We start from the raw sequence: 12,902 nt of genomic DNA, 5'->3' as shown, positions 1-12,902 counted from the left end.
CGAGTTTCCACTGTAAAAAGTGTCTTATACATGTATTTCAAACCCTTAGAATGGAACATTGTTTTTATGTGGACCTTGTTCGTCAGCGAAGAGGTATGTACATATAGTACCACTCTCTCTATGTGCGTTTGTCCTCTTATCCAAACATTCATAGTCATAATTGCATGTGTACCGTTTTAAAGTGGCATGCGTTAAAATGCAAACATGTACACTTGTACATGCAATACACTCAGTGGCGTATCTAGGGAAAACGGCGCCTGGGGCAAGCGCGAAAATTGCGCCCCTAATTTCTGAAAAAGTGTTCCACCCCAACCCCATCCCAGTAGGGACTTTAAACACAGTCCACATGATGTACTTTTTCAAGCACTTAAAAGGCGTCTTTTTGAGGGTGATTTAAATGTAATGAATTTTGATAAATTTTGGCGAGCGAGCGCAGCGAGCTATCCGAAAATTTTTGTATTTCAGCTAACAAAACATGGAATTCTTGTCATTTTTTGCTTATTAAATCTTACAATTCTAATCAAGATATAGTGACGACGATAACGATTTATACCAACAAACTGAGGACTTTAAAAAATACTCTAAAATAGTAAGCGCGAGTGAGCCGAAATTTGTATATTTCCGCGGCATCATCACGATTTGTTCTTAACTCTTTTTTTATAAATTTTGGCGAGCGAGCGCAGCGAGCGAGCCGAAAATTGTTGTATTTCAGCTAACAAAACATGGAATTCTTGTCATTTTTTGCTTATTAAATCTTACAATTCTAATAAAGATATAGTGACGACGATAACGATTTATACCAACAAACTGAGGACTTTAAAAAAATACTCTAAATTAGTACGCGCGAGTGAGTCGAAATTTGTATATTTCTGCGTCATCATCACGTTTTGTTCTTATGTCTTTTTGGGGGATAAATTTTGGCGAGCGAGCGCAGCGAGCGAGCCGAAAAACTTTGTATTTCAGCTTACAAAACATGAAATTCTTGTCATTTTTTGCTTATTAATCTTACAATTCTTACATAGTGACGACCGTATAGATAACTGTTTATACCAACAAACTGAGGACTTTAAAAAATACTCTAAATTAGTACGAGCGAGTGAGCCGAAATTTGTATACATCCGCGTCATCATCACGTTTTGTTCTTATCTTGTTTGATTTGTTTTTTTTTTTGCGCCCCCACCCCCCCCCCGTATGTTCGAAACCGTTGGCGCCTTCTTTTGATCCAATTGGCGATCGCTTCAGAACGAAAGAAATGGCAGCCGCTGCTCCGTGAAACATTTTGCCTGCTAAATATAAAGTGACATGTGTGGAACACAATAGACATTGTCATTTTGTCCATGTCATCATCACGTTTTGTTCTTACCTTCTTTTTTTATATAAATTTTGGCGAGCGAGCGCATCGAGCGAGCCGAAAATTTTTTGTACTTCAGCTTACTTACAGAACATGGAATTCTTGTGTGAACACAATAAACATTGTCATTTTGTCGGCGGCATCATGTTTTTTTTTTTGTCCTGTTTGATTTGGTTTTCTGCCCCCCCCCCCCTTTTCCGGGCGAGTTTTTTCTTCTTCTTCTTCTTCTTCTTCTTCTCTTTTTTTTTTCTTTTCTTTTTTTCTTTTTTTTTCTTCTTCTTCGTTTTTTTTTTCCTTTTTTTTTTTCTTCTTCGTTTTTTTTCCCTTTTTTTTTCTTCTTCTTCGTGTTTTTTTTTTTTTCGTTTTTTTTTTTGCGCCCCTGGGGAGTGGCGCCCGGGGCACGTGCCTCCTTGCCCCCCCCCCCCCCCCCCCCCCCCAGATACGCCACTGAATACACCGGCACGTACATACCACCGACATCTCCCTTTCCCGATGAATTGCTTTTGCTCGATGTTAAACTGAGCGGTAATGTGATGTTTTGTACGCCACAGGTGACTCCCATTACATGTGTAACAAAATCCTCGGAACCGGCAGTTTTCTTTCGTTAAACATAGGAATTTCGTTATAACCGAACGAAATAAGTGTATAGTTATTGTAATGATTATGGATAAAGGTTTGGGGACCTGCATTTTTGAAATTTTGTTATAACCGAGCAAATACCGGTACAGAATATGATGAAACACGCAAAACATGCACTCACTGTAATAAGATACTAGTCATACCCTGAAAATTAATGAGAAATCCGGTGCTATCTCTTAATTACTATTGTTTGTACTTTCATGCTTGCGTTGAAAACACGTGTGTGCAGGAAGAGTGATGGGTTGGATTGGTTCACAGTTTGTTATTTTGAAGATCCGTTTTTCCGAAAGTTTTATAAGGTATGTAATTCCGAAACTTCAAAATTCCGAAAGTGAAATAAGGTTAGCAATACTTTATTCCGAAGGCTCGTTAATCCGTAAATGAAGTAAGATGCGGTGTTGGTAAGATTCCTGAATAAATGCATTTAAAAGCTTCGTTACTCCGAAGGGTTTATTAATCCGAGAATGATTTAAGTTTGTAATCCAGAAGGCTTGTTTCAGTATAATATTGATTTTTGTTCACTTTCGGATTGACTAACCTTGTTTCATTTTTCCCATTAACGCTCTTTCGAAATGATGAAGTTTCCCATATGGAACACATTTTTCTTTTGTTTCTTTGTCAATTGAATCGGAGCTCGGAAATGGTTTTGTCATAACGACAATTTCACTCTAACCGTGCTCGTTGCAAGCGAATTTATTCGATTTTGGACCTGGATGTGTAATTCGTTGGAACGGAATTTCCTAAATAGCAGTGTTTGTTGTAACCGGAGTGTACTGTAACATTAAACATGAAGATAGTGTAAGCCCAGTTGAACAATTTATAAGCAGTTTATGACGTCTTAAGACCAATTGACCATGCACTTTATAACCAGTTTACGACGTCATTATAACATTAAACATAGATAATGTAAGATCAATAGTAGTTGACCAGTTTAAAACCAGTTTATGACGTCTTTATACACGTAACTTTAGCCATACATAGAGTAAGATTAGTTGATCAGTTTATAGTTTATGACGCCTTTATAGTGTAAGGTCAGTTGAACAGTTTTTAACCAGTTTATGACATCTTTATAACACAACATATAGATAGTAGGGCCTACAAAAATAAGGAGGTTCAAGAGAGGGAGTCATTTTGACGGACATGCCTTTTAAACTCGACTGTCATTAAATAAACACCAATGATGTGGAGCAGCAAACCCGTAAACATGACAAATTTCGCGTCACAAAATTGGTAATTACTGAAGTAGACACTTGTTCATACACATATGACGTTTCTTAATAATAAGGTATTGACATAATTACAATCACATTCACCCTTATATTGTCCAAGTTTTTACTCTGAAACAGTGTGAAAAAATGACACACACACACAAAAATAGATTCAAAATCACGTTCAACCTGCCAAAATATTTGCTTTCTCTTCTAAAGTACGTACATTTCGCAAATGGACTTGCTGGAGCGACGATTTCCCAATGTCCGTCTTCCATAATAAATTATGATGTTATGGTTTTTGTTGAGCTCAAGCGGCCGTACCATTGAAATCAAAAGTGAGCCGTACACACACATTAGAGTCCGAGTTGTGATTCGAGACTTTTTTTTTTTAAACTGGAATTCATGTCCTGATTAGAAATTGAAGTCATGATTCTTATAATAAACATTCTAGTCTGTAGGATTTTTTTTTCCTCACTATAGAATATCATTTGCTTTCATACAGTTATAAGATTGTGATGTAACTTTATGATAACTCTATGCGTTCGCGCCACCTCGGGCTGCTGTGCACTTTCTCCTTCGGCTTTGATCGTCTCATATTCGCCTTCCGGTCGAGAATGATTTATGTTTTGGGGTTTGTTCTTCGATTTTGGCGTCGTTTTGTGTGTGTGTGTGTGTGTGTGTGTGTGTGTGTGTGTTTGTTTGTGTGTGTGTGTGTGTGTGTGTGTGTGTGCATGTGTGAGGCGTGAGGAAAAAAAAAGCTCGTCAGGCTTGATTGTCACGCCTGATGCGTGAGACTTGGTAGGTCTGCATAATTGCTTTGGGCGAGATAACAAAATCAGGTCACAGTCATACACTGACCCTGACCCGACTTTGTTTGCGCACTTTAGTGCCTTAGTGGGCTTTTCTCTTGAAAACAATTTAGCTGCTTACTATAGTCGTGATAGTGAAGTAAATACACCCGTAATATACATCGGTCTATAACCCAGGGTCTTTGCATGGAATTCAGTTGTCGCATTCCAGGGAACAGCATACAATTGCATGCAGCAACGCTCAATGATTTCTGATGAGCGTATAGTAGAACACGGCGAAAACGCAGCAACTTGCCGAAACGAGTGAAATTCGCTTCTTTTTATTTGTAACTTTCTCCCACTTTGCGTCAGTTCGGCGTCAGAAGTGTATCGCTTGCGGATTACAGCTAGTGACAGCTGACAAATACCTTTTACACGACTATCCTGCACGCTGGGAAAATGCCGAAATCAAAAGGTGAGAGTTAACAGTATTTCCATACACTTTGTATGGGATCACTATTATTGTCTCATGTTTGAGAACTGAACAGGCTGTTCTCCTCTTCATTCGTCAATTCGGTTTGAGTACTGTTTTCTTTTAATGGTAATTTCTAACTGGGGGCTGCATGCAAGTACCTGGTATGCCTAACAACAGATAATTTACTCACTGACATAGCTACGCACCTGGCCCATGGCATAACTCACAGATAGTGCTTTTGTTCTTCCTTGGAAGCCCCCAGTTATGGCTGCCATAAGTTACAGTGCTGGGGGGGGGGGGGGGAAGGGGGGCATTTCATGGAGCAGTTTGGTCGGATATTTTTCTGACAAACTGTTACAAGCTACAGAAATCCTTGCATCTGATTGGCTGAGAACAAATTCGGACAAAATGCTTCATGAAAATGCCCCCCTGAAGTCTGATTCCTCTATATACTGTCTTTCTGTGGATGAGCAGGGAGGATGAGTTCCTTCGTCGTTCTATTTCGTCTTCGTTTAATCCCCTTCTCTTAATTCTTCGAGCGACTTCATTTTCCTGTTATTTCTTTACTTTATATACAATGAACACAATTTCACCAAATGGACTCCAGTACAATGGTCTCAAGGGGTTGGAGAGAGGACTTAGGGGAATGGGGCAATAATAACTCTAATCGTTGCCCCTTTTTGTAAAGGAAAATTTCCGCTACCCTTAAGCATGTTAAGAGTGTTTCCAAGTTGTTTGTGCGTCACGTATTATGTGCACTTTGGCACGTTCATATTTCAAATAATGCGTTTCTGGAAAACAGAAATCAACTCAAAATCAACATCGTATCTTCCCTTTCTTCATGTACTTTACCAACGTGTTTCGGCTTTAAGCATGATGTTGCAAGGTTAATCATGACGCCCACTTCTCTTGGTTCTGTTGACATAAGGCCTACGTGAAAGCTGTATTCATAGATGGATATAGTTAGATTATTTTAGCTGTATTTTAACCCTAACTAGGCCGGGGGGGGGGGGGGGGCCTCCGAGCCCCCCCCCCCCCCCGGCGTTCCGCGCGATGCAGAGACTCCAACTCTCCCGTTTTCGACGGGAGATCTCCCGCCGAAAACCCATTTTTGCAAAATCTCCCGTTCTCCCGTTTGAGATTTAATTTCTCCCGCCCTGGCTCTTTGTCTCCCGTTGGAAAGGATTTCTTACATATTTCTATCGTATGTTGAAAAAATAAGCCTTAGATAGCACCAGAGAGCATCTAGAACCCTGGGAATTTCGCGCTTCGCACACATCAACTTTGAGTCTCCCGTTTGCTCGGGGTTTCAGGCGGGAGAATCTCCAGATCAGAAGGTACTTTGGGTTGGAGTCTCTAGCGATGTATCGCTAACGCGAATAGCTATCGCCGCGACGTTTCATGACTTTTTTCTTTCGAGTCTCTCGCATCTTTTGACACCAAATTTGCAATGCCCGGGCGCGCGGTTCCGAGGTTACGCATAAATATGTATGTGCATGTCAGACCAAAAATTGCGGAAAAACGTGAATTCGTGTACAATTTCAATGCAAACTGCGCTTATAGGCAAATTTCATAAAAGTATGATTATTTTGGGGTTTTATTGATTAAAATCAGTTAATAACATATTTTCTTGATCGGAACAATGTCGCGGACAAGTTTCATCGAAAAAACAATGGAAAACATAAAGTAAAAAAAAACAAAGAAATACATAAGAAATTAAAAAAAAATAAAATACTTAAGAAATTTTTTCTGATGGCACAATTTTTTTCTCTTATATTTGCTCAGGACACTAAAAAGAACATTCACACAAAAATGTGCCCATTTTGAGCTTTATTTAGTGATTTATACCAAATTGTCTGATTTCATGCATCATTATGCATAAATTAGCATAATTTAGCATGAATGATAATTTTTCTAAAATTCAACTTCTTGCTACTTTAGATTACATCATAGGCAATATGTGTGCCAATCCGTCGCGATCGCGCGGTCGACGGCCGAGATCTGGAGGGGGGCCTGGGAGCCCCCCCCCCCCCCCCCCCCCGGCTCTATGATCTACCTAAATAGCCCGGCCTAGTTAGGGTTAAGTGAGACAGACGCAAAAGAACAATTCAGGCATCAGATATAAGAGAACATGCGACAATAATTTTATGAAGAATTTAAAGGTAACAATCTCAGCGATTGTTATTACATTAGGTTTGTGCTAGCAGCGTTTATTAGGCTTTGAAAAGCATGTCCAGAGCACCCTCACGATTTGAATTTGCATGTGATCTTGTCATGCTGAGGCCTATTACGTTATATAATGCTCGTTACAGCATCAACATGGTAAATTTAATGGGATCACAATGCATTACTCGAGAGGGCTATACGCATAATAAATGAAGAGTTTATTTGCAAAAGGGGCTATATACACTCTTAGTACTTTGAAGAAAAACTGGTTTGTTTGTGAGAATTTATACACATGTGTATGGAAAATCTAAATCTAATTTTGCGATAATTTCTATTCAAACGGTTGTCTGGAGTTTTAATTTTCACTGCAACTAACTCAAATGGAATTCTGTGCGGTGATGCTATAACTAGAATTTAATTTTCATCAAAAATGGATCTAGCCCCTTTTGCAAATGAGCTCTTCAAATACATGTATAGGAGATAGTTATGACGCAATATGGTGTCACACCAAACAAAGTTTTTCATGAACGTCCAGGTTTACTAGAGCGAATCAGTGAGGGCGAAACCGTTATTTGCGCGGAGGGATACATCTTCGCCTTCGAACGCCTCGGCTATCTTAAAGCGGGACCTTTCACCCCGGAAGTTGTTGTTGACCATCCCGAACTGGTGAAACAAATGTACAAGGACTTCGTCAGAGCCGGAAGTGACGTCGTGCAGGCATTTACGGTATCGATAGATAGAATCAACCGTTTCTTGATAGTACTATTGTGAACAAAGGAAGATTTTTTTTTTTTTTTTATACCTGTAGGCCTCGTTTTATGTTGACACGTTTTGATTCGATATCTTATTTGTAAATTCCTGATAAGTTAATAGTGACGTCGAAATCCCAGTCAATTAAGAACCAACATTTTTCATCATGTCATTGATACCGATACCCTGCCGAATCCAAAACTGCAATGTTCACTGTGCTAATTATCGAACATCACGACCACTGCACAGGTCTAAGAACAATGTACAGTTTTGATGCAGGCTTCGCTATTTCCTCGTGAAATTTGTGTCGATCCCCTTGAAGATTACAGAGACATAAATGGAAGGAACTTGAGCGCTTAAGGGGTTGAAATGATATATGAAATAAAATGATCTACCCCTGTGTTGTGTCATGACATCAAACGTCACAGAAAATCTATGTTTGGCCCTTAGAAAGTATATCAATGATTAGTAATTACCGTGTATTGTTTTTTTTTTTCACGACATTCTTTACAAGAGCAGAAGGGTCTGGCAATGAGCGATTCATTACAATACGTGAAACTGTATCACAATACTCCCGTCCGGTGTTCCATGTTGCGTGTGGTACGAGTATTCGTTGAACACATATACATTTATATGACATTTGTTTGCGAGATTCTTATATGCCCCTTGTAGGAAACCTTATAAACCACGCAGACGACAAACCCATTTATAGAAATCACAATTACATCTCCAAGTGCTTCTCTAAAGAATAACCTTTGTCAGTCTGAAATCCATGTGCTGGCATTAATACGGTGGACTTTGGATATTGATGCGTCTTGTGTGTTCTGTTCACAATCATACTGATACAGAAACTGTCATTATCGTGTCATACTCGCATTATTAATTTCTCTCCCCCCCCCCCCCCCAGTACTATGGAAATCGCCACAAACTGGGCGTCGTGGGCCGGGCCGAAGAGCTCGAACGTCAGAACCGCCTCGCTCTGCAGATGGCCCGTGAAGTTGCCGACTCGACAGGAACGCTCATGTGTGGCGACATTTGCAACACGTTCGTCTACCAACCCGGCAACGAGGGCGCCATTCAAGAAACAAAGGACATGTTCAGGGTATACTCACTTCAAAGATCAGAGTAAATAATAGTATTATAATATCATTATAACGCAATTCAACAACAAATAGGTTCTAAAAGTGTTTTACATGAAAAAAGGGTACATATTGTGTCTAAATTGAAATATCAGAAGTACAATTACAAGCTCATCGCAATTGATCAATTCAACAAGGAATAGATTCTAAAAGCGCTTTACATGAAAAAGGTTAATACGTAATGTATTAAACTTCAAATAACAGAAGTGCAATTGCAAGCTGATTACAATTAAGCTACAACAACATCTGGATGATAATATACTGAAGAACAAGCTAGAAATAAAGTCATGGTCTGTAAAGTGATCTGTCGCAGTGCGAATGCATTTCATTTTCAAATTTCCATCAGTAAATGGCGAAAGATCGAACAAACAAGAGTTAATTAACAGACGCCTCAGCAAAACCAGATGAAATAATTGAATATGTCCAGCACTGCAACTTTAATATATATGTGAACTAGATAACGGATCTCGTTTTTGCTGTTACTTATGTCAGGAGCAAATTGAGTGGGCCGTTGACGAAGGGGCGGACTTTATCGTCGGAGAAACATTCGATCACTGCGGCGAGGCGGTGTTGGCGGCTCAAGTCGTGAAGGAATACGGCAGAGGTAAGTAATTCGCCCAGAAACCGTTTTGTAAGGACTATAAGTTAATATTCAGTACCTCCAGCGACATTAAATAAAACAGACCCATATTGCTAGCAGTGACTAGTTGTAGGCAGTAAGCAAAACGGGCCCATGAGCTAGACACTTGGCAAACAACAACAACAACAACACACAAAAAACAAAAACAAATAAAAACAAACACACCCATAAAATCAACACCACCACCAACAACAACAACCAAAACGGTCTACGAACTCGACACTTGGCAAAAAGAATGTATATATATATATATATATATATACGCATATTATGTCCACGAATGTATATATATATATAATACAAATATGTATATATATATATATATATATATATATATATATATACGCATATGTCCACGAACTCGACACTACGTATACAATAAACCCCGTGATGTAATGTCGAGCTCGGGGCCTTGTTTGCCTATAGTGCTAGTGCGCCTTATTTGCCGACTGTCTAGTTCGTGGACCCTATAGCTCGTGGGCCTTGCTCATTAACAGAGTCTAGTTCGTGGACTGTATCTTGACTCTTGAGCTGTATATGACTAGTGGGCGTCGTGCTCGTGAAGGGCGCCCATTTATACAGCCTCTAGGGGCCTTCTTTATTACGAGAAGGCGTGAAGACGACTTCTCAGAACTCGCCTAGACTCTATCTTTGAGTGAAGAATATTATAGAAAGACGTTCTTTTAAACCTCACTATGGTACTAAGGAGACCTAGACAAGCAGTGTGCGAAAGTCGCCGTCGTCCGAGAGAAGGCACCGAGGCGAGTCTTATCAAATATCCTCTTGACACGGTCAGGCTTTCGTACAGCAGCAGGCGCAGCGGCTGTACTATGGGAGTGTTAATCAGACTCCTGCGGCTGTTTCTTCTGAGCCGAACTGTCGTTGATGATAATTTGACAAATAACGTAACAATTTGCAGCATATTTTGAGTGGTGAGATTTTCTCAGAATCCTGTTGTAGGTTAACAATATAAACTGATACACATCGAATAACTGCGTGTTCGTAATCGCCCTGAATAGGAAAAAACAAAAACAAGGTGTTCTCTGTCTTTTTTTTTTTTGGCCGATGGTTTGTGAAGGCCTTTGTTAAGTCACATATCCACGTATACAGGCTTGATATTACGAGCGACCTTTTCGTCGAACCTGCGTGAACTTAAGCCTCGTCTTCGTTATAATTCTAGCTAGTATTGAGCAACCTTTTTCTTCTTCTTTTTTTCTTTTTTTTAAAACAGGAATGGCTCTCTTTCTCTCCTTGATCCAGCACATGCAAGACGTCTTTTTGAAGGGGTGAATAGTACCATCCGAAATATGGTTATCATGAGGGATTTAAGAATGTGCTTAAATATGATTTCAGCTTGGAAACCACTGGTAATTTACGGGCCTCCGGCAAATTATTCCTCAGGCGTACCCGCCGTCATCACACTAGCTTCACATCTCACGAAGACGAGTGACGGCAAACCGTGTACCGTCGACGGTGTCGAATTCAACGATGCCCTGAGGCAGCTAGAAGCCGTGGGGGCTGACGTGGTCGGCTACAACTGCACGAGGGGACCCGGGCCACTGATGACGCTTGTGGAGAGCGCTATAGAGGCGGGAATTAAGGTTTGAAAGCGTTCCACTTGACAAGAGTTTTAACGATAATAAAACACTGACGTAAACTATTACTGCCGAGGATCAATATCACTTACAAGCTTGGCGTACATATTATTATGGACATCATTGGCTACAGAACCACTTGGGAGAGAGGGTCGCGATCCTCCAACCCCCATATGCATTTGAGAAGACAGAAGCGTGAAAATCCGAAAAACTATTCAACATTCATTTCACTGAAAAACTGGTCTCAGACAAGTTTTCCACCACTAAGAGGGCGACGGTAAGGGGGTGAAAGGCTTTACCCATGTTGGAGACGAATGCCCCCCCCCCCTCCATTATGTTTAGATGTTGCTCTAGGCTGAAAAGATTAGATAAAATGTGTACCGTTCATGAACCTGTTTGAAGACGCTGTCGAGCCTGCCGTCATAATTATGATGCTTTTCTACCTTGTTAAATAATAACGATTAATAACAGCATACAATACATGCATACATGTATTCCATCCATTGCATATGATAATGATGATCTATGAACATAAATTTGTTAAAGGCCTTTGCAACGATCGTGATTGATTGCAGTAATATGGCCGACACATTTGTTATGAAATAAACTGTTGAATGAATGTTGGGGGCATATTTCCTTGGTCACATATCCATGAATCAAACTCTGTGCAAAAATCATGTCTGTATTGATCAAGGCACCTCTAGCCGCCCTGCCTGTGACGTACCGAACTACCGAGGAGCACCCGTCCTTCTTGTCCATTCCTGATCCAGTGAGAGGTGAGGGCGCTATATCAAAGTGTAGGCCAGTGCCGTATATGTGTATGCCAGAGTCCTTTATGATACATAAGTCCGTATCTCAATTTAAAGTAAATGACGAGCATGTGAATGTATACATTATTTTAACGGTGTTATATGATTAGTTCGTCAGAAGTCTCTATTTCAAAAGAATCAGAGATAAACCTTCTTGTATCAGGGGTATTTTATCGACATGTACACATTACTTCGGCCTGGTGTATGGTTCTGAAAGGTAATATTGATTCCTATGTTGTGGTAAAATAAGGTAGTTAAAGGGGCATTCCACACGATTTTCATAATTTCACATCATAGAATACACAAATGAACAGCTCCATGTATAAATTTGTGGAATTTATTGTGGTCCTTGAGCAGAGAAATCAACATTCTAAGGACCTAAAACCACTTACACTGACCAACGTTGATGACGTAGGAGCCTCACATATCTCAGAAATGTAGCTGCGTCATACCATCACAATACAACGGGTTTAACAATTTCACCTATGTAGAATTCATGCATGCTTTCTTCTTTTGTGCTGCTTCCATGAGCCCCTACTCATGCATTTCTTTTGGTAAGGCTGCCATGTTATCATCCTTGTTCGTTGTGATTTGTTCTAAATTTTGAAAACATTTTTATTCCTCGATCATCCCAATCACTATAAATTCTGAAACTCTGTACTAAGTATACCCGATTTATAGTTATTAGTATGTAAAAATGTGAAAATCTCTAAAAATCATCAGGAAGTCTCCTTTAAGCCGCTTTGACGATGTTGACGGAATGATGTAGGCCTATACATTCTCCATGATGATCGTTCAGATACTGATGAGTGATGACAAATTTTTCTAGATTTTCCATGTTAAGGGGGCGGGAATTCAACTGAAATTCTTTTTTTTTTTTTAATTTTTCAACCAATTTTCGCCGAAGGAAACATTGTATTTCCGGTGGACCTCGACTGTCTGCTGTGCTCGAGGAGCGACATCGTGGAGTTCGGCCAACGCTGCGCCAAACTCAAAATCCCGTACGTGGGACTGTGCTGTGGTAACTCGCCGCACTACACGCGGGTGTTGGCCGAAACGCTGGGTCGGACCACCAAAGCGTCTCGCTTTTCTCCCGACATGTCTCTGCATGGTTTCTACGGCACCAACAAAAACAAGCTCAACGACTATTACAGCGAAAACAATAGTCTGTATGCTTCATACAAGAAGTAGTGCTATCTGTAGGTAAATTGGTTTCGCGTGTAGACTAGATGATGATAACCGTCCGGTAGAAGTACACTAGAGATGTACGCCTGTTTACTTATATCCACGTTATGATTAAACTTTACTTTACATCCTAATTAAGCAGAAAGCTGCGAAA

The 12,902-nt window shown here is 40.1% G+C and overlaps 1 protein-coding gene across 1 annotated transcript; it reads left to right on the top strand.

The window, feature by feature from the left end:
• The first annotated feature begins 4,448 nt into the window (after positions 1 to 4,448).
• LOC139709124 (betaine--homocysteine S-methyltransferase 1-like) lies at positions 4,449 to 12,754 on the top strand. Its single transcript, XM_071621085.1, has 7 exons — positions 4,449 to 4,464; positions 7,166 to 7,356; positions 8,288 to 8,482; positions 9,012 to 9,123; positions 10,561 to 10,760; positions 11,449 to 11,530; positions 12,471 to 12,754. Exons 1-7 carry the CDS (start codon positions 4,449 to 4,451, stop codon positions 12,752 to 12,754), a joined length of 1,080 nt encoding a protein of 359 aa, XP_071477186.1.
• The last annotated feature ends 148 nt before the right edge of the window (positions 12,755 to 12,902 follow it).

This window comes from Diadema antillarum, unplaced genomic scaffold (genome assembly GCF_040938485.1).
Source record: "Diadema antillarum isolate AM-2024a unplaced genomic scaffold, OU_Dant_1.0 seq00001410_RagTag, whole genome shotgun sequence".
Classification (NCBI taxonomy): Eukaryota; Metazoa; Echinodermata; class Echinoidea; order Diadematoida; family Diadematidae; genus Diadema; species Diadema antillarum.
The sequence above is the reverse complement of the archived record's forward strand: the minus strand, read 5'-3'. Positions and strand labels throughout refer to the sequence as shown.

Bases quoted from the DNA above. Each gene is read 5' to 3' on its own strand.
- LOC139709124 (XM_071621085.1), top strand. The intron at 7,357-8,287 runs GTATCGATAGAT...CCCCCCCCCCAG, and splicing joins ACGTCGTGCAGGCATTTACG to TACTATGGAAATCGCCACAA. The intron at 9,124-10,560 runs GTAAGTAATTCG...ATTATTCCTCAG, and splicing joins CGTGAAGGAATACGGCAGAG to GCGTACCCGCCGTCATCACA.